Source organism: Bubalus kerabau, chromosome 3 (assembly GCF_029407905.1).
Source record: "Bubalus kerabau isolate K-KA32 ecotype Philippines breed swamp buffalo chromosome 3, PCC_UOA_SB_1v2, whole genome shotgun sequence".
NCBI classification, from domain to species: Eukaryota; Metazoa; Chordata; class Mammalia; order Artiodactyla; family Bovidae; genus Bubalus; species Bubalus kerabau.
Window position 1 is genome coordinate 139,597,016 of NC_073626.1, and position 22,458 is coordinate 139,619,473.

Below are 22,458 nucleotides of genomic sequence, written 5' to 3' on the forward strand. Positions count from 1 at the left end.
GGCAACCCACCCCATTGTTCTTGCCTGGAGAATCCCAGGGACGGGGGAGCCTGGTAGGCTGCAGTCCATGGGGTCGCTAAGAGTTGGACACGACTGAGAGACTTCACTTTCACTTTTATGCATTGGAGAAGGAAATGGCAACCCACCCCATTGTTCTTGCCTGGAGAATCCCAGGGACGGGGGAGCCTGGTGGGCTGCCGTCTATGGGGTCGCACAGAGTCAGACACAACTGAAGCAACTTAGCAGCAGCAGCAGCAGAAGAGAAATAACAGTGTCTCACTGGGTAGGCGATACAGTTTTAAGAAAACTGAGATTCTCCAGAACTTTAGAAATATAGGTTCTGAAGAATGGAGAATTTCTCAAGGGTGTGGATATATGTATGTGTGCTCCTGAATATAATATATATTCCTGAATATAAACTATATAATCACATGCATTATTTTATTTTTAGTCATTAAGCATATTTATCTCACAGGGCAGACAACATCCTTCTTGACAAATTATTAGGGATTAGCAGTCTTTTAACAAAGGTATATTATATTAAAGGCCAGTGAGATGTCAAACAAATTTGTAAAGTTGGGTTCTGATGAGACTTGATCTGGGCTAAAGGGATTAGCAGAAATCCATTTTATCCGAGACCCTAATTATTCCTCTGGAACTAGCCACATATTTCGGTGGGAAGAAGCCACTTCCATGGGCGCTTTTGAACAGACACCACATGAAGCCTCTGTGGGCCGTCACAACTCCCTCGCACCATGGGGTGGGCAGACAGGGTAACACAGCCCCGTCTCCTCAGCCGGACTAGTCTGAACCAGAGCTGTGAAAACTACCTATTACCATGAACAGCAAAAGACCTATTTTGCTTCACATTTTCGATCATATGAGTAATACATTAACGTATTCTTCTTTTAAAAGATAGATTGTTATAGATTTAGGTAAAGCCCCTTTGAGAATCACTCCCAATGCTGGACTCTCTTCACTCCCTGAAGAAAACTACTACTCTGAGTTGGTATATGAGATCCTGATTTATGTCTTATATACAAATATGTGTTCCAATATTTCACTGTAAACAATGCTGCTATGAACAACCATAAAATGACTCTATGCAAATGTGTAAGTATTTTTCTAGGATACATAATTAGAAATGGACCTTCTGTGTCACTGACCATGTACTTTTGGTTTTAATAGTTTCAACCCTTCAAAGTGTGCCAATTTATACACTCACAGTGTATGACTGCTTTATTTCCTCACATTTTCATCAATACTTGATATTATCAGTTATTTATTATTATTATTCAAGGAATATGCATAACAATCTCTTTGAGTTCTTCTCCAGAACTGGGGCCACCACTCAAGTGGAGGATGGTAACCTCAGGCTGAGCAGAAGATTCCTGGAGCACTGCCCAGTTGCCTCACCACCAACCAATCAGAAGAAAGTCACACAGTCTGCAGCCCTCACTCCAAATGTTGCCTTCCTCTTCTGGGGACCGGTGATGACCTATTAGGCCTCCTGTTTGGCCCCTGTCTGTTTCATCACTGACTGGGTCCAACAGTTTTGGGCTAAACTGCTGTTAGTACAACTGGAGAAGGAAATGGCAACCCAATCCAGTGTTCTTGCCTGGAGGATCCCAGGGACGGGGGAGCCTGGTGGGCTGCCGTCTATGGGGTCGCACAGAGTCGGACACGACTGAAGCAACTTAGCAGCTGTTAGTACAAGGGCTTCCCAGGTGGCACTAGTGGTAAAGAACCCGTCTGCCAATACAGGCGACACAGGAGATGTGGGTTCAGTCCCTGGGTCAGGAAGATCCCCTGGAGGAGGAAATGGCAACCCACTCCTATATTCTTGCTTGGAGAATCCCATGGAGAGAGGAGCCTGGTGGGCTACAGTCCAAAGGGTCGCAAAGAATTGGATACAACTGAAGTGACTGTGCACATCAGTTACTTAAAATATTGCAAATCTGACTGGAAGAAAATGGTCTTACATTTCTGTGTTGCCTATTTAACAATGAGATTGGGCATCTTCTAATATGTTTGTTCATTAGCCACTTGTATTCATTCCCTGAGAACCATTTATTTATATTCTTTGCGTATTCCCCCTATTTTTCTTATAATTTATATGTATACATTAATATTGTAGTTACTATTTTTACTGTTTATGTATTCTAAAATTCTAAAAAAAAATGTTTTATGTAGATTCAAATGTGGCTTTTAGTATCAAAACTCTTTTAAGGAGAAAAATGCCGCTGAGCTTGCTGGGTAACATAAAGCAACATACACCCCCATGTGTAACAAACACCACACTGTGTTCATGCAGCTTTGGACTCACTTGAGAAATTGAAAGCTAATTAGAAATCTAGGGAGTAGATTCAGTCACTGTGTAAGCCTTCCATTCCTCCACTAATCCTCCTCCACAAGGCTGAAGAGGCAGCTGCCAGGGAAACCACCTCTCCCAGAACAACAAAATTATTATGACAAAAGCAGAGTTATCTGAATGGGGACGCATATTTCTTCAGTGTCATCTCGTGAGACTGGCTTCCTCATCCTCTTCCTCTGTCTATCGGACAGTCTTGTTTACATGTCAGAGGGAGATGTCAGATGGTTTGAGTTGAATATTTATAACTGATTTTTCTAAAGGAAGCTTCATGTTATTTACCTGCCTGTCAGGCACCATTGTGCACTGAAGGACACAGAGTCAGCATGTCTAATGATTTAAAGGCAAATGCTTTTTCCCCCAAGCACGTTTTTAATTTTTTTTTTTTAAAGCACCAGGTTATACTGATTCTCCAGAAACCAAGACCTAATTAAAAGTTATCAGGCATGAACTCTAAAATATCTTTTTTTTTTTAATCTTATCCCTACTACTGCTTGATTTTATTTTCATAGATAACAGGAGTAAAGAGAACTCTGAGCATATTTTCGGAGGCAATATTTCTGTTCTTCTCACCGTGTCATTTAGAAACAAGTAGGACAAAGAAAAAAGATAGATCAAATGACTAAAAATCTTACAGGCCAGCGAGAACAGGCCAGCCAATGTTTGGCTTTTAATTATAGAAATAAATATGAAAGAAAGATCACATGAAATATGATTATAATACAGTGAGATCAGCTTGCTATTGATTTTTTAAAAACAAACACTGTCCTGCAAAGCAATGACCTAAGAAGAGTATATGATAATTCCAAATATGTGGCAATTGCTCAAAACATTTTAAAAATTCCCCTTGGAGTTGCCTTTGGGGCCAGTTTATATGCCTATCAGCAAATGGCCCATTACTTTATAATCACACTGCATTGGAGACCAAAATCAGCATTGCCTCATTTAATTACCCCTCTTTTCTAGACCCCCCCAAAAATCAAATCCAACCTCAAAGGATGAATATTTGTTATGCATGAAAGAATCCAAAAAATGACCTGCCACCAGCTCTGGAGGCAATTTGCATTGGGAGTGGTAATCACATTTTGAAAAATCACAGGAAATAATTTCATAGGAATACCACTTGTTTGGTGGCCTACATTCTAATTTTTTTTTTTTAATTAATAGTTACAACTCACAAACACTCACATGTTACCGGGTGTGTACTCCCAGTTTTCTTCCTTCAGCTCAGAACTCTCTCTCTAACCCTGTGTGTTTCCAGAATTTCTCTACAAGGTCTTGTTACTATGGCTGTTTCTCTGTGTGCTCTGCTCCTTATATCTCAACACTAGTCTCTTAACTCTTAGCTACTGATTGGTTCACACTGATCTCATTCATATATCTCCAGGCAAATGATTTAGCAAGCTCTTGACCTTCTCTCTGCCTTAATCCGGACTCAGTCAGTTCCAAAACAGAAGCTACAAGCAGGTGGTGAAAATAAAGCCAGAAGCAGTTATAAGAAGAGGAAATCTGCAAGGCCTGAATTCCTTGCTGTCTACTCAGAGACACTCAGGGTTCCATCTGCCTAGCTAACAAAAGATAATGTCAGTAGGAATTTAGTGGGCTTGAGTTACACTATGCTCTGTAAGTTAATACAACAATGGAGAACACAGCTGTAATGGGAGATTCTGGCAAAGTCAAATGATTTGTCCAACATGGGAATAATTAGCACCTCATTCATTATTAAACTGGAAAACAATTTGGTTGGATTCCCTAAAGGGTCAACTGCCAGATGTAAGTCTAGAGATGAAATCACTGCTCTTGCAATGATATTTGTTTAGGAATATACTATACAAAATGAATAAAGGACCTTTCAGGGAAATTAAAACCATGAGAATTCCAAGAGTTTGCTAAGCTTCCACAGTTGAGTAAAATTCCTAAAGAACCTTCACAATTCTCTTCCGTATCCTAAGTCTTCCTAATTTGACGAGGGAAGGAGGAAAAATTCCATAGCATGTGCCACCTGAAATTATACTAGAGGCATTAATAGCACAGTGATTCTTCCAAGATGACTGGGCTAAGGAAACAGGTGTACAGATCAAGAGATACAGAACAGTTTCTCCTGGCTCTGAATGAGCCCTGTTTAAAAGAGGCTGGGGTGCTCCATGCCCACATAAAGGAAAGGTGAAACCAAGTCTCTTGATTATCAGACCCTAGATGCCTGGGAAAAAAATAGATGGGTCACCTCCATGCTGAAGAATTAAAATATTCCCCTTCAAATGTAGAAAAACAAACAAACCAACACACACAAAAAGCATAGCTGGGGATATAAGACAAAGTTCTAAATTTGCACAGTCATGAACCAAACATTCCTCTGAGAACCCTGAGCTGTTTTAAAACAACACTTAGAAGGTAGGTAGAGCTTGCTGGGATCATTAGGTCTCATACCACAAAAGTCTTTATTTTGCACGTCCACCAATTCTGCCTATAATTTTCCATGGGCCAAATTTCTACTGCTGGGGCAACCAGCCAGGTGTGCACTGGCTGTTAGCCACAGACTGTGCCAGTGCCAAGTACTACATATTTGTTTGGAACACAGCCTTGAAACATCTTTAGAATTATCAGAAGGAAGGCCTGTTCTCAAGAGCACAAAAAATACTCCACAAATTCTAACCTAATCTCCATGAGACTGTCAGGAGCATGTAGCACAAGCATTGCAAGGTATAGAATACTTGTTTCCTGAGAAAAGCTACCTCAAGAACACCACCACAACAAAAATAAGGGCAATGTGAATATTCCTTGTGCATCACAGCACCATTCTTTTTCAGTGTTCTTCTCCAATACTACTCCAATACTGTATCAGTTCGTATCTTTGCATAGCTGACTTTGGAATTCTACAATTTCCCTTTACTACTGCAAACAAAGTCAAAACCTTATTATTGGTCTTTTGCATAGTCTCTGGGCAGCGGCATTTCCTCCAGATTTGAATCTCCCCAAACCAAGATGCAGGTCAGGAAGCAACAGTTAGAACTGGACATGGAACAACAGACTGGTTCCAAATAGGAAAAGGAGTACATCAAGGCTGTATATTGTCACCTTGCTTATTTAACTTATATGCAGAGTACATCATGAGAAACGCTGGGCTGGAAGAAGCACAAGCTGGAATCAAGACTGCTGGGAGAAATATTAATAACCTCAGATATGCAGATGATACCACCCTTATGGCAGAAAGTGAAGAGGAACTAAAAAGCCTCTTGCTGAAAGTGAAAGAGGAGAGTGAAAAAGTTGGCTTAAAGCTCAACATTCAGAAAACAAAGATCATAGCATCTGGTCCCATCACTTCATGGGAAATAGATGGGGAAACAGTGGAAACAGTGTCAGACTTTATTTTTGGGGGATCCCAAATCCCTGCAGATGGTGATTGCAGCCATGAAATTAAAAGATGCTTACTCTTTGAAAGGAAAGTTAACACCAATCTAGATAGTATATTCAAAAGCAGAGACATTACTTTGCCAACAAAGGTCCATCTAGTCAAGGCTATGGTTTTTCCAGTGGTCATATATGAATGTGAAAGTTGGACTGTGAAGAAAGCTGAGCACCGAAGAATTGATGCTTTTGAACTGTGGTGTTGGAGAAGACTCTTGAGAGTCCCTTGGACTTCAAGGAGATCCAACCAGTCCATTCGAAAGGAGATCAGTCCTGGGTATTCTTTGGAAGGACTGATGCTAAAGCTGAGACTCCAGTACTTTGGCCACCTCATGTGAAGAGTTGACTCATTGGAAAAGACTCTGATGCTGGGAGGGATTGGGGGCAGGAGGAAAAGGGGACAACAAAGGATGAGATGGCTGGATGGCATCACCGACTTAATGGACATGAGTTTGGGTGAACTCTGGGAGTTGGTGATGGACAGGGAAGCCTGGCGTGTTGTGATTCATGGGGTCGCAAAGAGTCGGACATGACTGAGCGACTGAACTGAACTGAAACCAAAAGAATGAAGAAGAAAGCCAGCTAGCCTGCATGCAATCCGCACTGAGACTCATGCACATGCTTAGATCCATTCCAGGGATTTGTCCCGCAAATACTCAAAGGAGAAAGCACATGCTGGTTTTGGGTGAGATGTACCAAGTAAAGGTGCTTCAGTTCAGTTCAGTTCAGCCGCTCAGTCCTGTCCGACTCTTTGCGACCCCATGATTCGCAGCACACCAGGCCTCCCTGTCCATCACCAACTCCCGGAGTTCACTCAGACTCACGTCCATCGAGTCAGTGATGCCATCCAGCCATCTCATCCTCTGTCGTCCCCTTCTCCTTTTGCCCCCAATCCCTCCCAGCATCCGAGTCTTTTCCAATGAGTCAACTCTTCGCATGAGGTGGCCAAAGTACTGGAGTTTCAGCTTTAGCATCATTCCCTCCAAAGAAATCCCAGGGCTGATCTCCTTCAGAATGGACTGGTTGGATCTCCTTGCAGTCCAAGGGACTCTCAAGTCTTCTCCAACACCACAGTTCAAAAGCATCAATTCTTCGGTGCTCAGCTTTCTTCACAGTCCAGCTCTCACATCCATACATGACCACTGGAAAAACCATAGCCTTGACTAGATGGACCTTTGTTGGCAAAGTAATGTCTCTGCTTTTCAATATGCTATCTAGTAAAGGTGCTTATGCGTTGTTTAGTCATGCAATCGTGTCCAACTCATTGAAATCCTATGGACTGTAGCCCGCCAGGCTCTTCTGTCCATGGGAATTTTCCAGGCAAGAATACTGGAGTGGGTTGCCATTTCCTCCTCCAGGGGATCTTCCTGACACAGGGATGGAACCCATGTCTTCTGCATCTCCTGTATTGACAGGCAGATTCTTTACCACTGAGCCACCTGGGATTCCCCCCAAGTATATAGGTTTCCAAAAATGAAAATATTGGTATTTTAAAATCTGATGAAATATTTAAAATACATAGAAAAATAAAGAGACAGTATCATAAAGACCAGTATGCACACAACATGTGCTGGCCATATATTTACTCCCAATTTTTAAAAAATGAAGTATTTTACAGAATTGCTGTCTCTTTTATACCTTCCCCTGAAAACACCTCTCACTCTATTTGCCTCCTCAGAGGTAACTACTATCCAGAAACTGATGTTTCATTTTTTCCCATATTTTTATGCTTTGATTACATTATAGTCATGTATCTAACCTAACCTCCATGAGGTTAAGTTAAACAAAATAGTACTGTTTTGCAATGCAATTTCATTTCAGTTCAGTTCAGTCGCTCAGTCATGTCCAACTCTTTGCGACCCCATAAACTGCAGCACGCCAGGCCTCCCTGTCCAATGAAATTTAAAAATATGTAAATACACACATATCTATGTGTATTCATGTAGATTTAAAGGAATCCATTTTCCTTCTTTAATTTTTAGTTTTTTACAATGAAAGAAACAGATATCCAAATGTACAGAATGCATCCACAATACTGGGCCTGACTACTTGTTAAGATGGTCAGGAATCAGACTTTCAAAGCAACATAAAAATGTTTTACTGGAGAAGTCATTTCTTTTTCTTTTTTTTTAATTTATTTATTTTAATTGGAGGCTAATTACTTTACAATATTGTATTAGTGGACAATACAAGACATTCTTCTTATTGAAAAATGACTAAGAATGTCTTGTATTGTCCCTTGTCTACTGACAAAATCAATGACCAAATAAATGTCCACAAGCACAATAAAGAAACTTTGTTTGGGTTCTTTGTAGTAGTCAATCTAGTAAATTGGTTATTTAAATTTTCACATGCCATTGACTTTTAAGCACAGCTGGTATTTACCTGACAGAATCAGGAGTTCAATTATCTCTGCATCTCCCAGAAACGCAGCCACATGAAGTGGGGTTCGCTTCTCAGAATCCTGAAACGATGGCAAAGATAAACAAGTCAGTACCGGCCGGAGGTGCCTTTGGTAGATACAGTATGACATGTCACTTACTCTGAGGTTAATGCTTGTGGGAGAGAGTGAAGGCCAAACATCTATTCAGATGAGTGCTGGTTACACATTTCTCTCAGCATCTCCCCCAGTCACATAAAGGAAAGATCCCCATTTTTGTGTCTGTATGTTATATTTGCCTCATTGCTCCTTTTTTTAAAGCCCAGCTCAGGTCAAGGATGGCCCATCATGCAGTGGAATTATCTTTAAATCTTCAGCATGGGTAAAAAAATTTCAAAGCTTCTACCTATCTTAACAGCACAGTTCAAAGCTTTCAATGACTTATTTTCTAAGAAAACCTAGTGAAACTATTCACAAGGACATGAAATATAAATACAATTATTTTCCATTACTGTTGCTTAGACCACTGCCCATTCATGTAATACTTATTGAATGCCTACTGTGTGTCAGGAACCAGATTCTGGGGACAGAGGGGTGACTACGACTTCATGAAACTTACAATCAAGTGGGAAGGCTGATAATAGTCATGTAACCCAATGACACATGAGATCCTTTCAGATGGTGATAAAGACTATAACAAAATTAAAACAGGATAATGAGATCAAGTGACTGTGAAGATGGGAATAAGATTCCTTAGAATGGTTGAGTAAGGCCTTTCTGAAGGTGCTGACACTGAAGCTGAGAGCTGAGGCAGATATTACTAACTCTGTTGTACAGATAAGAAACTATGGCTCAAATAAATTAAGAAATGTCCTCAAGACTCCACAGGTATATAGCAGAGTCAAGATTAGACCTTCACCTGTCAGATTCCAGACTAAGTCCTTTGCATGGCTGTGAGGCAGCATGATAACAGGCAGGGGAAAAAAATACTGCTTCCCCATCTGTAAATTGGAGATAATACCTCCCTAGAGGACTGATAAGAGCATTCAAGACAATGTAAGTAAGTCCTCGGTAGGTATGAGGCTTGGTGCATGCACAGCAAGTGCTCCATGGTAGCCATGTTAGTCACAGCACAGATAGTTGTGGGATACTGTAACCCAGAAGGACCCTATGGGGCCTTCCCAGGACAGAACCCCCATCCGAGTCCTCTACCTGCCTCGTTTGTAGAAAAACTTTAGCTTCCAAGGCTTTCCCCTAGTTTCAAAGAACAAATTTAATCAAAATGAGAAAATGCAGGAACAAAGAAAAGAGAAAATAATACAGACATTAAATAAAATCTAGGACCTTTAGTTCCTCCTCGAGGGCTATAGATAATATCCTAAGCCACATCCTTGAGTTGTTTTGCAGATACTGAAACCTCCACCAAGAAGAAGAAGTTAACTGCATGCTGACATAAGCATGTAGATCCCAGACAAGTTGGAACCAGAATGTTGAGGATGCTGACACCCAACTACCTCACCACCAACCAACCAGAAGAATGGCCATAAACTGATCATACACCCCAAAACCCTCTCCATCACCCTGACTTTAAAAACCTTTCCCTGAAAGCCATCAAGGAGTTCAGGAGTTTTGAGCATCAGCCGCCCATACTCCTTGCTTGGCCTTGGCAATAAATGCTGCATGTTCCTTCACCACAATCCGGTATCAGTAGATTGTCTTCACTGCACACAGGCGAGCAGATCCAAGTTTGGTTCAATAACAATATCTTCCCTTGAAGACTGAGAACTCTCATAGGGTACAGAATAGGTCTTACCTCTCCCTATAGTACCACCATACTAGGTGAACAAGTGAAGTGAAGTGAAAGTCACTCAGTCGTGTCCAACTCATTGCGACCCCATGGACTATAAAGTCCATGGAATTCTCCAGGCCAGAATACTGGAGTGGGTAACCTTTCCCTTCTCCAAGGGCTCTTCCCAACCCAGGGATCGAACCCAGGTCTCCTGCATTGCAGGTGGATTCTTTACCAGCTGAGCCACAGGGAAAGCCCATACTAGGTGCTCAGCATAAACTGACCAAACTCAACTAGTCTACATGCATGGCCTCTGCTACAAACTTTCAGCAGCTATCCTATAACAAAGGTAACCAAAGCCTATGCACCATCTTGGTGGTTTCTCCAGAAACTAGGATGCATTTTAGTTTTGACATTTGTAGAGTCACTATTGATTTTAATCATCATTCCTATCATTGCTTGATTAGACAATATACCTAACAGCCCTTGAAGCCCAAGGATGTTATTTTGTTTTCTGACAGTTCAGGTCCTCTGCTCTCAGTCTCTTTCAGACTATAGCTTTTAGGCATTTCATGACTCACTAATATCTAAAACAGATGGTTGGCAGGGAACATGACAAGAACTGATCCTCTAGCCAGCCTATTTGTTAGGAGGTCTGGTCAACAGGTTTTATGAAGAGATTAACTAACTTTTCAGTGGGTCAAAAGAGGGGGTTTGAATTAACTGGGAATATATGTTGTCTATGCATGCTGCAGGCAATCACTACATATAAGAGGAAGTAGGGCAGTTACATTACTATTCCATATTAGATAATGATATGCCTTAGAAAAGGACTTCCCTGGTAGCTTAGTCAGTTAAGAGACCGCCTGCAATGCAGGAGACCCAGGTTCGATCCCTGGGTTGGGAACATCCCCTGGAGAGGGAAATGGCAACCCACTACAGTATTCTTGCCTGGAGAATTCCATGAATGGAGAAGCCCAGCAGGCTACAGCCCATGGAATCACAGAGTTGGACAGGACTGAGCTACTAACACTATTTTAACACCATGGCTTAGAAAATTCAGTAAGATATAAAACCACGGTTAACCCTCTTATTGCCATATCATCCTTTCTGTGAAAATAAAGATTCAGTGTTTAAAAGCATATTTGCTTATTTGAGAATCAAGTATTAATTTATACAGTGAACTATACAAATAACTGAGATCAGACTTTCACAAATGTCTTCTACTTCTATTTCTTCTATTGATGTTTCTACAAGCACTTTCCTTTTTAGCTTTATATTCTCTTTGAATCCTCTATAATAACTGAAAAGTATCTATTGGGCCCTAGGATAAAAGTTATATAATTATATGTTCGTTAATAAATTGAACTGGTTCCAGAGTTTGGTTCAACAAATAAAACCTCACCTAAGTGATTTAAACAAGGACTAACCCAACCCAAATTATGACTTTAATTTGACCTGAAGCATAGTCAATGCTCTGTTTGAGAACTTGGCCTCAAATAAAAGCCAAAAAATACCAATATTCAAATCTGGTTGGTCCATCATTATATAACAGGCTTTACTCATCCGGTAGGTGCTTTTATGACATGACTTGTTCAAATTGAAGTTTTTATATTATAATATGGGTGTGTTACATGAGATCATGTTTTTACAACTCCTTGATTATAAATCCTATTTTTCCTCTTAATATGCATTTAAAGGTTTCCTATAGCTTTCTTAACACCTATGCCAATTGATACTCTCCTTCAGTGACAAGCCATAAACAGGCAACAGCAGAAAAGATCTATATTCAGGCAGTTCTTTGGTTCACTGAAGCAGCAGAATCATATAAACAATTTCATGTGTTATTAAGACCTTACCCAAAATAACAATGCATTACTACTATTGACCAAGGGTTGCCAACACCTGCTCTCAAGCAAGGAATCTCAGTGATGTACAGGATCATAAGTTGAGGGATGAATAACAGAGTCACATCCATCACCATACCCAACGAGGTGAAACCAGCCAGAAGTTGCAGTTCATCCTCTTTCTAAGTAAAGGGCCACTCTACTTGTCATAAGCTAGATAAATAGAGTAGGAGATGCAATGGTAGAAAGAGAGGGAAGGCTCCGGGGAAAAGAAAATGCTAATAATAATACTAGTAAAAATAGGTCATTGGCCAATGATATCCCTACGGTATCTAAGAAGAAACAAAACCCATCTGGTATTGATGCAGTGCTTTTAACTTTTTTTCAGAATGCCTTCTCATCTATTCTATTACTTAAATCTTATAACATCCGTATCAGGGGAGACACATCTTTCAGAACTTTGTTGTTAAGCCTTGCTACCACCATCTAAAAGATATGGACTCTGAGCCCTTGGATATGTTGTATGGCTTGCCCAACACAGCAAACTGATGTCAAAGAACTGGGGGTCCTGGCTACCAACTTGAAACTTTTTTCTTTATAAAAGTGGAAGCAAGTGATAACCAAGCAAGATGGATGGGACAGGGGAGAAAGGCTCAAGAGGGATGGCATATATATATATATATATATATATATATATATATATATATACACACACACACACACACACACACACACACACACATATATATATGTAAATAAAATTATGACAGATTTACACTGTTGTATGGCAGAAACCAACACAACATTATAAAGCAATTATTATCCAATTAAAAACAGATTAGAGGACTTTAGTTTGTTAGCCTCTGTTCCAGATGTCTAGGAGACATCAGCAGTCATCCTTTTGTGTCCTATGGGTCATAGCCCACACACAGAAACCTTGCTTACAAAATGTAGGGTGTACATCTACCAAGAGCAAAAGATCTGAACAATGAAAAAGGAATTTAAACATAAAATTCAAACACAAACCAAAAAAAATGGAAGCAAGAACATCATCATAGAACTTGCCTTGATAGTCAAAAAAACTTTCCTTTATAATCCCTAAGAAATTCTGGGAAAAACGTGACAAACATATAGTAAACGTTCATTTAAATGAGCTTGCAAAAGTTAAATGGTCTGGGGCAAGAAATAAGGAATAAACTGAGAACCAAAGCTGGAAGCACATGAGCTTATTACCCTGCAGGGAGAAGCCATACTCCAGGGGCTTGGGACTGAACACTTGCTCCGGGATGGAAGGTGAGGTGGAAAACTGAAACTGGAAGACCTAGAAAGTGGTCTTGAAGAAAGATTCCTAAAGAACAAAGGTGGGCTCCAGAAAAAGCTAAACACTCCCTGGGCAGATGGCAAACCAGTGCCTTGGCCTAGATTCCTAGTGGAAGAATAAAAGTGTCTCCGCTGACTCCCCAGAGTCTGCCCTCCTGTGGTTTCAGGATTTGAAGAATACTGGAGTGGATTGCCATTTTCTACCCCAGGGAATCTTCCCAACCCAGGGATCAAACCCACGTCTCTTGTGTCTCCTGCATTGGCAAGTGGATTCTTTACCACTAGCACCACCTGGGAAGCCCCCTGTATAGTCTAGAAACTTTCGAGCTGCAAAATAGTTATAAAAGTTGGTTCTAGGCCAAGGATACCCATATGGTGCCAAGAAGAAAAAACATGTATCTAGAGAGATGTGTCCTTGGTCCAGGTAACCCAGGATTCCCACAGACTAAAACATCACTGAAAGTGAGCTCACAAACCACAGACCTATGTAGAAACAATTAATTTCCCAAAATCCAGGGTCAGCAGGCATACCAACCAGCAAGAGCTTGATATAACAGATACAGAGATACAAAGATAGACAGAGATACAAACAATGTTTAAAATCATTTGAATATGAAGGACAAAGCCCAAGGGAGAAAATAAAGCCTTATGTATTTTTGACTGAACAAAATTCGGGGGAACAGGTATGAAGGAAGAATTATAGGAAGCAGTACAAATGATGTTAGAAACCATCTAAGACTTTGATTTAAGAGAGATGAAAACAGAAAAGCTGAAAAAAATTGATTATTAGAACAGTGACTTTGGAATATGTTTTACCACCATATATTCAGCCATATTTTCTAGGTACAGACATATATTGAGAAGGTATTATCTTCCAGACACTGTGATAGATGTTATTAATAGAAATACAAAAATTGAAACATCCAGCCATCACCATAAAGACACTTACATCCAGTAACCAGTTTGCAAATTTAGGACATCAGAAAAAAATAAAAGCAGGGACATGGTAATTTGATATTTGTGATGTTAAAAGATTTATGAAAATTACCAAATGCGCTGAGACAAAGTGTTAGTCACTCAATCATATCAGACTCTTTGCAACCTTATGGACTGTAGTTCACCAGGCTCCTCTGTTCCTGGAATTCTCCAGGCAAGAATACTAGAGTGGGTTGCCATCCTTCTCCAGGGAATCTTCCTGACCCAGGAATCAAACCCAGATCTCCTGTACTACAGGCAGATTCTTTACCATCTGAGCCACGAGGGAATCCCACTGAGACTAATGTTGTAGTAAATATTGTCCCAAAACCTGTTCAATTCTGACCAAGCCTGGGGCAAGAAGTCTAAACAGACAAGAAAAAGATCTCTTTTGAACTGGGACATGCACACATTTTGCCCAGGACTCTCAAGAAGCCCTACTGGCTCCTGCTCAATATGAACTTTGGAAGCCCTGAGCCAGACTTCCAGTTCAGTCACAGAGCCCAGCTGGTATCTTATAGGCTGCCTTGGGGTATTTCTGGATCAAAACTAGAATCCAGGACCAGACTAAGACAAGAGTAGCCTTCAGGCATTGTAGCCAAGCTACATGTTCTGCACCATTTGCATTCATTCTCTCTGTTGTCCAAGTGGACTTTCTGAGATGACCAACAGTTAATAAATGGTTGTGTGGTCTTTACAACACCCAGGAACACAGAGGAGAAAACAACTCAAAAGCAAGCACACATCAGAAATAAACACAAAAATAAACTCAAAATGGATTAAAGACCTAAATATAAAATCAGAAACTATAAAACTCTTAGAGGAAAACATGGGCAGAACACTCTCCCACATAAATCACAGCAAGATCCTCCATGACCCACCTCCCAGAGTAATGAAAATAAAAATAAACAAATGGGACCCAATTAAATTTAAAAAGCTTTTGAATAATGAAGGAAACTGTAAGCAAGGTGAAAAGACAGCCCTCAAAATAGAAGAAAATAACAGCAAATGAAACAACTGACAAAGCATTAATCTCCAAAATATACAAGCAGTTCATGCAGCTCAATACCAGAAAAACAAAAAACCCAATCAAAAAGTGGGAAAAAGACCTAAACAGACATTTCTCCAAAGAAGACATGCAGATAGCTAATAAATACATGAAAAGATGCTCAACATCATTCAGTATTAGAGAAAAGCAAATCAAAACCACAATGAGGTATCATCTCATACCAGTCAGAATGGCCATCATCAACAAGTCTACAAACAATATATGCTAAAGAGGGTGTGGAGAAAAAAGAACCCTCTTACACTGTTGGTGGAAATTCAAACTGGTGCAGACACTATGGAGAAGATTGTGGAGATTCCTTAAAAACTGGGAATAGAACTGGCATATGACCCAGCAATCCCACTGCTGGGCATACACAGCAAGGAAACCAGAACTGAAAGAGACACGTGTACCCCAGTGTTCATTGCAGCACTATTTACAATAGCCAGGACACGGAAGCAATCTAGATGAATGGATGAGGAAGTTGTGGTACATATATAAAACTCAGGAAAAGTAACGTATTTGAGGATACATAAATACATAAAGGAATGTATCTGAGTCAGTTCTAATGAGGTGAATGAACCTGAAGCCTATTATACAGAGTGAAGTCAATCAGAAAGAGAAAGACAAATACTGTATATGAACACATATATATGGAATTTAGAAAGACAGTACTGACGATCCTACATGCAGGGCAGCAAAGGAGACACAGATGTAAAGAACAGACTTTTGGACTCAGCAGGAGAAGGTGAGGGCGGGATGATTTGAGAGAAGCACTGAAACATGTATATTACCATATATAAAATAGATGATCAGTGCAAGTTTGATGCATGAAGCAGGGCACCCAAAGTTGGTGCTCTGGGACAACCCAGAGGGATAGGTTGGGGAGGGAGGTGGGTGGGAGGTTCAGGATTAGGGGGGACACATGTATACCTTTGGCTAATTCATGTTGATGTATGGCAAAAACCATCACTGCATTGTAAAGTAATTATTCTCTAATTAAAATAAATTAATTTTTTAAAGAAATAAATTATCAATGTAGTTTTTTTAGAAGATTGTTCAAGTTCACAAAAAGAGATCTTTTTCTATTCCCTAGGAGCTTCAATTCCAAATAGCCCTTGGCAAACAGATATTCAGACTCATGGAAAAAATTCAGGTTTCTTCAGAAGGAAGGAAGGTTAAACCCTCCCTTTCTATGAATAGCCAAAGACACACACAGCCAGCTGGCGTCTGAGCTAAATTTGCAGCATGTCATAGAAGGATCAGGCAGAGGAAGTTTCTGTCATCTGTTTACCAAAGAAGCAGATGAAAGAAAATGGGGAACTAGAAGCATGTCCATGTAAAGTGAGCTTGACCTGGGCAAAGAGTCATTCTGGCAGCTAAACAACACTGTTAGGCCGGCCGACTGAGGGGACACCACAAGCCTCTCTTTTGAAGATTAAGAATTGTTTATTACAATTCTTTGGAAATTCTAGTGAGAAGTGCATGATCTAATCTTCATTGTACGTATCTGTTGTACACTAAAACAAACATCCCTCCCTACACAGAAATATCTTAAATACCAAGACAGGCAAATAGCACAATATTAAAAAAAAAAAAACTCTACAAAGCTTTCCTGTCATGAAACACAAAAGTTAAGTTCCAGTCAACTCAGATCCCCACTACTACCAAAGGAGTGGAGAAATAACTAACCAGATCATGTATACTGAGTGGAGATGAGCAGGAACAAACAAATGTCTAAAGAACGCTGGACACAAAATAAGTACCTTGGAGATACATCAAATCATGTGAGGAAAAGAGCCAAAGACACATTAAAGATTTAAATCAAACAAGATACAGAAAAGGAAAGATTGGTCTGAATCTCTTACTTGGTCTGAAGTGAGAAATTAAAAGAAATTTTTAAGGAAGAAAAAAAGCAAACAGGGAAACAAAAATCATATTTCTTTTTAACAGCTCAAAAATACAGAGAAGAATAGAAAATACCAGATCTATATGTCCCACGAGCAAAATCAAACACGTTAACATTTTTTTACATCTGTTTCAGAACTCTGTTTTTTAAAAAACAGCTTTAGGGGTAAATGTCATGAGTACTGTGACTTATAAATGGTTCAGGAAATAACTCGCTATGTATATGTGTGTGAGACAGACAGAGAAAGGGAGAGAAAGGCAGAGAGACAGGTTATGCAGTTTTTGATTCTTTACTACAAGAAAGGATGTTGCAATGTACAGTCTGTCCATGTCTCTCCCAGAATATGTATGTATTACTCCCTTAGAGTAAACACCAAGAAAAGAAAGGGCTGGATCTCAGGGAATATTCATGTTCAACTTTATTAGGTATTGCCAAATAGCTTTCAAAAATGGTTTACCCAATTTATACTCCCACCAGTCACAAGTTAATTAGTTACTTTCCCTGACATCCTTGTCAATATTTGCTATTATCAACCTTATTACTCTTTGCCAATACGATGTACCCAACATGTTATTTCATTGAGGCTTTGATTTATATTTCACTACATACAAGTGAGGTTAAGATTCTTTTCATATGTCTACTAAAAATTCTGGCTTCAACTTCAAACTCCCTGTATATATCCTTTATCCATTTCCAAATTCAGTTATTAGTATTTTTCTTATGATATATGGAAGATTTTTTAAAATATTGCTTAATTCAATTTTCAGTGAAAACTCAAGTTTTACCTTCCCCTAGACGCAGGAGAGACAGGTCAATGTCTACCCCAAGTCACCATCAAAGAAAAATTCAGATTTACAATCGTTATTCATCTTCCATGCATGTGTGATCCCATGGAGCCAGATTTTTCTTGGCTGGAATATTCTGTGCCTCAAAAGTGATGGTTTATCTCTGCCTCTACACACCCCCCAGCACTGAATAATCTCATTTAACCACCTCTGTTGGTATTTTAACCCATCCATCTGAATGTAACACAGATGTATGAGAAACATTAGTACATTTTGCTATATCTAAAAGCGTTTCAAATTCAAACCTCAAAACTATAATTCTTGAAACTAAATAATAATCACTCAAAAGACTTTAAAATGAAGATAAAATATAGGAATTCCCTGGTGGTCCAGTGGTTAGAACTCTGTATTCTCATTGCTGGGGCCCAGTTAGATCCCTAGTAGGGGCTAAGATCCTGCAAGTCATATGGCCAAAAAAAAGATAAAATAAGAGAAATGAGAATGCCAAAGACATTTTGATTATATCTGCCTTGCTGCTGCTAAGTCACTTCAGTCGTGTCCGACTCTGTGCGACCCCATAGGCAGCAGCCCACCAGGCTCTCCCACCCCTGGGATTCTCCAGGCAAGAACACTGGAGTGGGTTGCCATTTCCTTCTCCAATGCGTGAAAGTGAAAAGTGCAAGTGAAGTCGCTCAGTCGTGTCCAACTCTTAGCGACCCCATGGACTGCCACCTACCAGGCTCCTCCATCCATGGGATTTTCCAGGCAAGAGTACTGGAGTGGGGTGCCTTCTCCATATCTGGTAACTGAATACTATATATTTTATTGCATTAATTTTTTAAACTAAATTAACATATATTAAGCAAAAATTATATCAGAGATTTGTATATTTTCTAATTTATTCCTAAAATAATACTACGAGGTAAATGTTATCACCCCTATTTTACAGTGGAGGCGCCTGAGACTTTCAGTAACTGGACCAGAGTCACACAGTTAATCAGTGATAGAACCATGTTTCAGAACCAGATCTGATTTCATTGCTCATGCTCTTGCTGACTCTTTGAATAGTTATCAGTCTTGGCAGACAAAATAAAAGTTATTGTTCATTATAATTAGTACTCTTGCTCTAATAGTCTAGACCTAAGAACAAAATTCTCAGAAGTAAAAAATACTAGCTGGCAAGAAGAATAGAGTTGGAGAACACTACCTGATTTTCAGATTTTATCATGAAACTCCTGTAATCGAAACAATTTAGTGTATTGGTGTAAAGACACATACATGGACACCACATGATTTTCAAAGAAGGTTCCAGGGCAACTCACCAGTGAAAGGATAGTCTTGTCAATAAATGGCACTGAAACAATTAAACAAACAAAAAAGGCTTCAACCCATATCTTGCACACTGGACAAAAATTAAATCAAGATGGAACATAGAACTAAATGCAAAACTTAACATTCTGAAGGAAACATAGGAGAAATCCCTTGTAACCTTACATTAGACAAAGATTTCTTAGCTATAACACCAAAGCATGACCCATAAAAGCACAAATTGAATTTCATCAAAAACAGTAACTTCTGCTCTTTGAAATACACTCGGTTTTTTGTTTGTTTGTTGATTTTTCTGTTTGTTTTCTGGCTGCACCACACAGAATGTAGGATCTAAGTTTCCCAAGGGATCTAAGAGGGGTCAACCCACACTGCTTACATTGCGAGTGTAGGTCCATTAACCTCTGGATCACTGGAGAAGACCCTGAAATACAGTGTTGAGAGAATGAGAAGATAAGCCACAGAGTGAAAGAAAATATTTTAAAGTATATATAGGATAAATGACTTCTATCTAAAATATACCAAAAAACTCTCAAAACTCACTAATATGAAGACAAACAATCCAATCAAATAGCAAGCAAAAGATGTGAACAGATATTATACAGATAGCAAATAAGTACATGAACTAATGCTCAACAACACTGATCATTAGGGAAATGCAAACCAAAATCATATTACACACTTACTAAAATGGCTAAAATTAAAAAAACTGACAATATCAAGTGTTGGTGAGGATGTAGAGAAACTGAAACATTCATGCACCACTGGTGGGAATGTAAAATGGCAGAATCATTTCAGATAATAGTTTGGCAATTTCTTTAAAAGTTAAATACAGACCTAAATGATTCAGGTATTTAGGAGTTTACCCAAATGAAAAGAAAGTATCTGTCCACACAAAGACCTATACATGAATGCCTGTAACAGCTTTCTTTTTTAATTTATTTTATTGAGTACAGTTGATTTACAATGTTCTGTTAGTTTCTGCTGTACAGCAAAGTGATTCAGTTATGTATATTCTTTTCATATTCTTTTCCATTATGGTTTAGTACAGGATATTGAATATAGTTCTCTGTGCCATACAGCTGTTGTTCAGTCACCAAGTCATGTACATATAGTAGGACCTTGTTCTTTATCCATTTTATATACAACAGTTTGCATCTGCTAATCCCAAACTTTCAAAACATCCTTCCCTTACCGCTCCTCCCCCTTGGCAACCACAAGTTCTAACAGCTTTATTTTCATAGCCAAAATATGGAAACAATCCAAATCTCTATTAAGAGACAAATGGATAAACAAACTGTGATATTTCCATACAGTGGAACACTATTCAGCAATTAAAAGGAATGAACTATTGCTACACATTACAACATGGATTTGTTATTCTTGTTCAATTACTCAGTGGTATCTGCTCTTTGCAATCCCATGGACTGCAGCAGACCAGACTCCCCTGTCCGTCACCATCTCCTGGAGCTTACTCAAACTCATGTCCATTGAGTCAGTGATGCCATCCAACCATCTCATCCTCTGTTGTCCCCTTCTCCTCCTGCCCTCAATCTTACCCAGCATCAAGGTCTTATTTTCTAATGAGTCAGCTCTTCGCATCAGGTGGTCAAAGTATTGGAGCTTCAGCTTTAGCAGCAATTCTTCCAGTGAATATTCAGGACTGATTTCCTTTAGGATTGACTAGTTCGATCTCTTTGCGGTCCAAGGGACTCTCAAGAGTCTTCTCCAACACCAAAGCTCAAAAGTAGCAATTCTTCAGCACTCACCCTTCCTTATGGTCCAACTCTCACACCCATACATGACTACTGGAAAAACCATAGCTTTGACTAGACGGACCTTTGTCAGCAAAGTAATATCTCTGCTTTTTAATATGCTGTCTAGGTTGGTCATAGTTTTTCTTCCAAGGAGCAAGCATCTTTTACTTTCATGACTACAGTCACCATCTGCAGTGATTCTGGAGCCCAAGAAAATAAAGTCTGGCACTGTTTCGATCATTTCTGCATCTATTTGCCATGAAGTGATGGGACCAGATGCCATGATCTTAGTTTTTTAATGTTGAGTTTTAAGCCAGCTTTTTCACTCTCTTCTTTCACCTTCATCAAGAGGCTTTTTAGATTCTCTTCAATTTCTGCCATAAGGATGGTATTATCTGCATATCTGAGGTTATTGATATTTCTCCCGGCAATCTTGATTCCAGCTTGTGCTTCATCCAGTCTGGCATTTCACATGATGTACTCTGCATATAAGTTAAAAATAAGCAGGATGACAATATATAGCCTTGACGTACTCTTTTCCCAATTTGGAACCAGTCCGTTGTTCCATGTCCAGTTCCAACTGCTGCTTCTTGACCTGCATACAGGTTTCACAGAAGGCAGGTTAAGGTGGGCTGGTATTCCCATCTCTGGAAGAATTTTCCACAGTTTGTTGTGATCCACAACATGGATGAATTAAAATAATTAAGTTGCATGAAAGGAGTCAGACCAAAAAAAGATTACGTACTATATGAATTCATTTACATAAAATTGTAGGAAATGCAAACTAATGTACAGTGACAGAAAGCAGATCAGGGTGTGCCTAAGGAAGCTGGAGCAGGGATTAGAAAGGGTGGGAGGAACAGGTTACCAAGAGGCACAAGGAAACTGCGGGGGATGATGGATATATTCATTATCTTGATTATGGTGACAGTTTCATGGGTACAAACATGTCAAAGGACTGATGCTGAAGCTGAAGCTCCAATATTTTGGCCACCTGATGTGAAGAGCCAACTCATTGGAAAAGACCTTGATGCTGGGAAAGATTGAGGGCAGGAGGAGAAGGGGGCGACAGAAGATGAGATGGTTGGATGGCATCACCAACCCAATGGACATGAGCTTGAACAAACTCCAGGAGATAGTGAAGGACAGGGAAGTGTGGCATGTGGCATTCCATGGGGTCACAAAGAGCTGGACACCACTGAGCAACTAAACAATCAGACATGTCAAAACTTTGAAAATCTTTGTTTATTATATGTCTACTTTATTGTATGCCAATTATATCTCAATAAAGCTGCTTTAAAGTATATAAGCAGGCAAATAAAATACATTCTCCCTTGCACAACATAAAGAAGGGCATATCTAAGAGTTTAAAAAAAAAATACACCCATGCAACAATTCAGTTACAAGGAAGAAAAGAAATGGCAAAGTCATGAAAAGAGATGAAGCAATTCATGTTATGTCCTGCTCATGTAGAGACATAAAAGTGAAGTTCTGGCAAAAGAATGGGGTGTTGGATTAAACCGTATACGCTTTAAAAACAGGCACAAGC

The 22,458-nt window shown here is 39.5% G+C and overlaps 1 protein-coding gene across 3 annotated transcripts in view; it reads right to left on the minus strand.

Moving 5' to 3' along the window:
• The window catches only part of ANKRD44 (ankyrin repeat domain 44), a 313,852-nt gene that overhangs the window by 136,284 nt on the left and 155,110 nt on the right, over nt 1-22,458 (minus strand). For all 3 annotated transcript variants that reach the window (XM_055572997.1, XM_055572996.1, XM_055572998.1), the window contains exon 4: nt 8,162-8,240. In XM_055572997.1, coding sequence (XP_055428972.1) covers nt 8,162-8,240 — 79 coding nt within the window. The remainder of the gene's footprint in view (nt 1-8,161; nt 8,241-22,458) is intronic.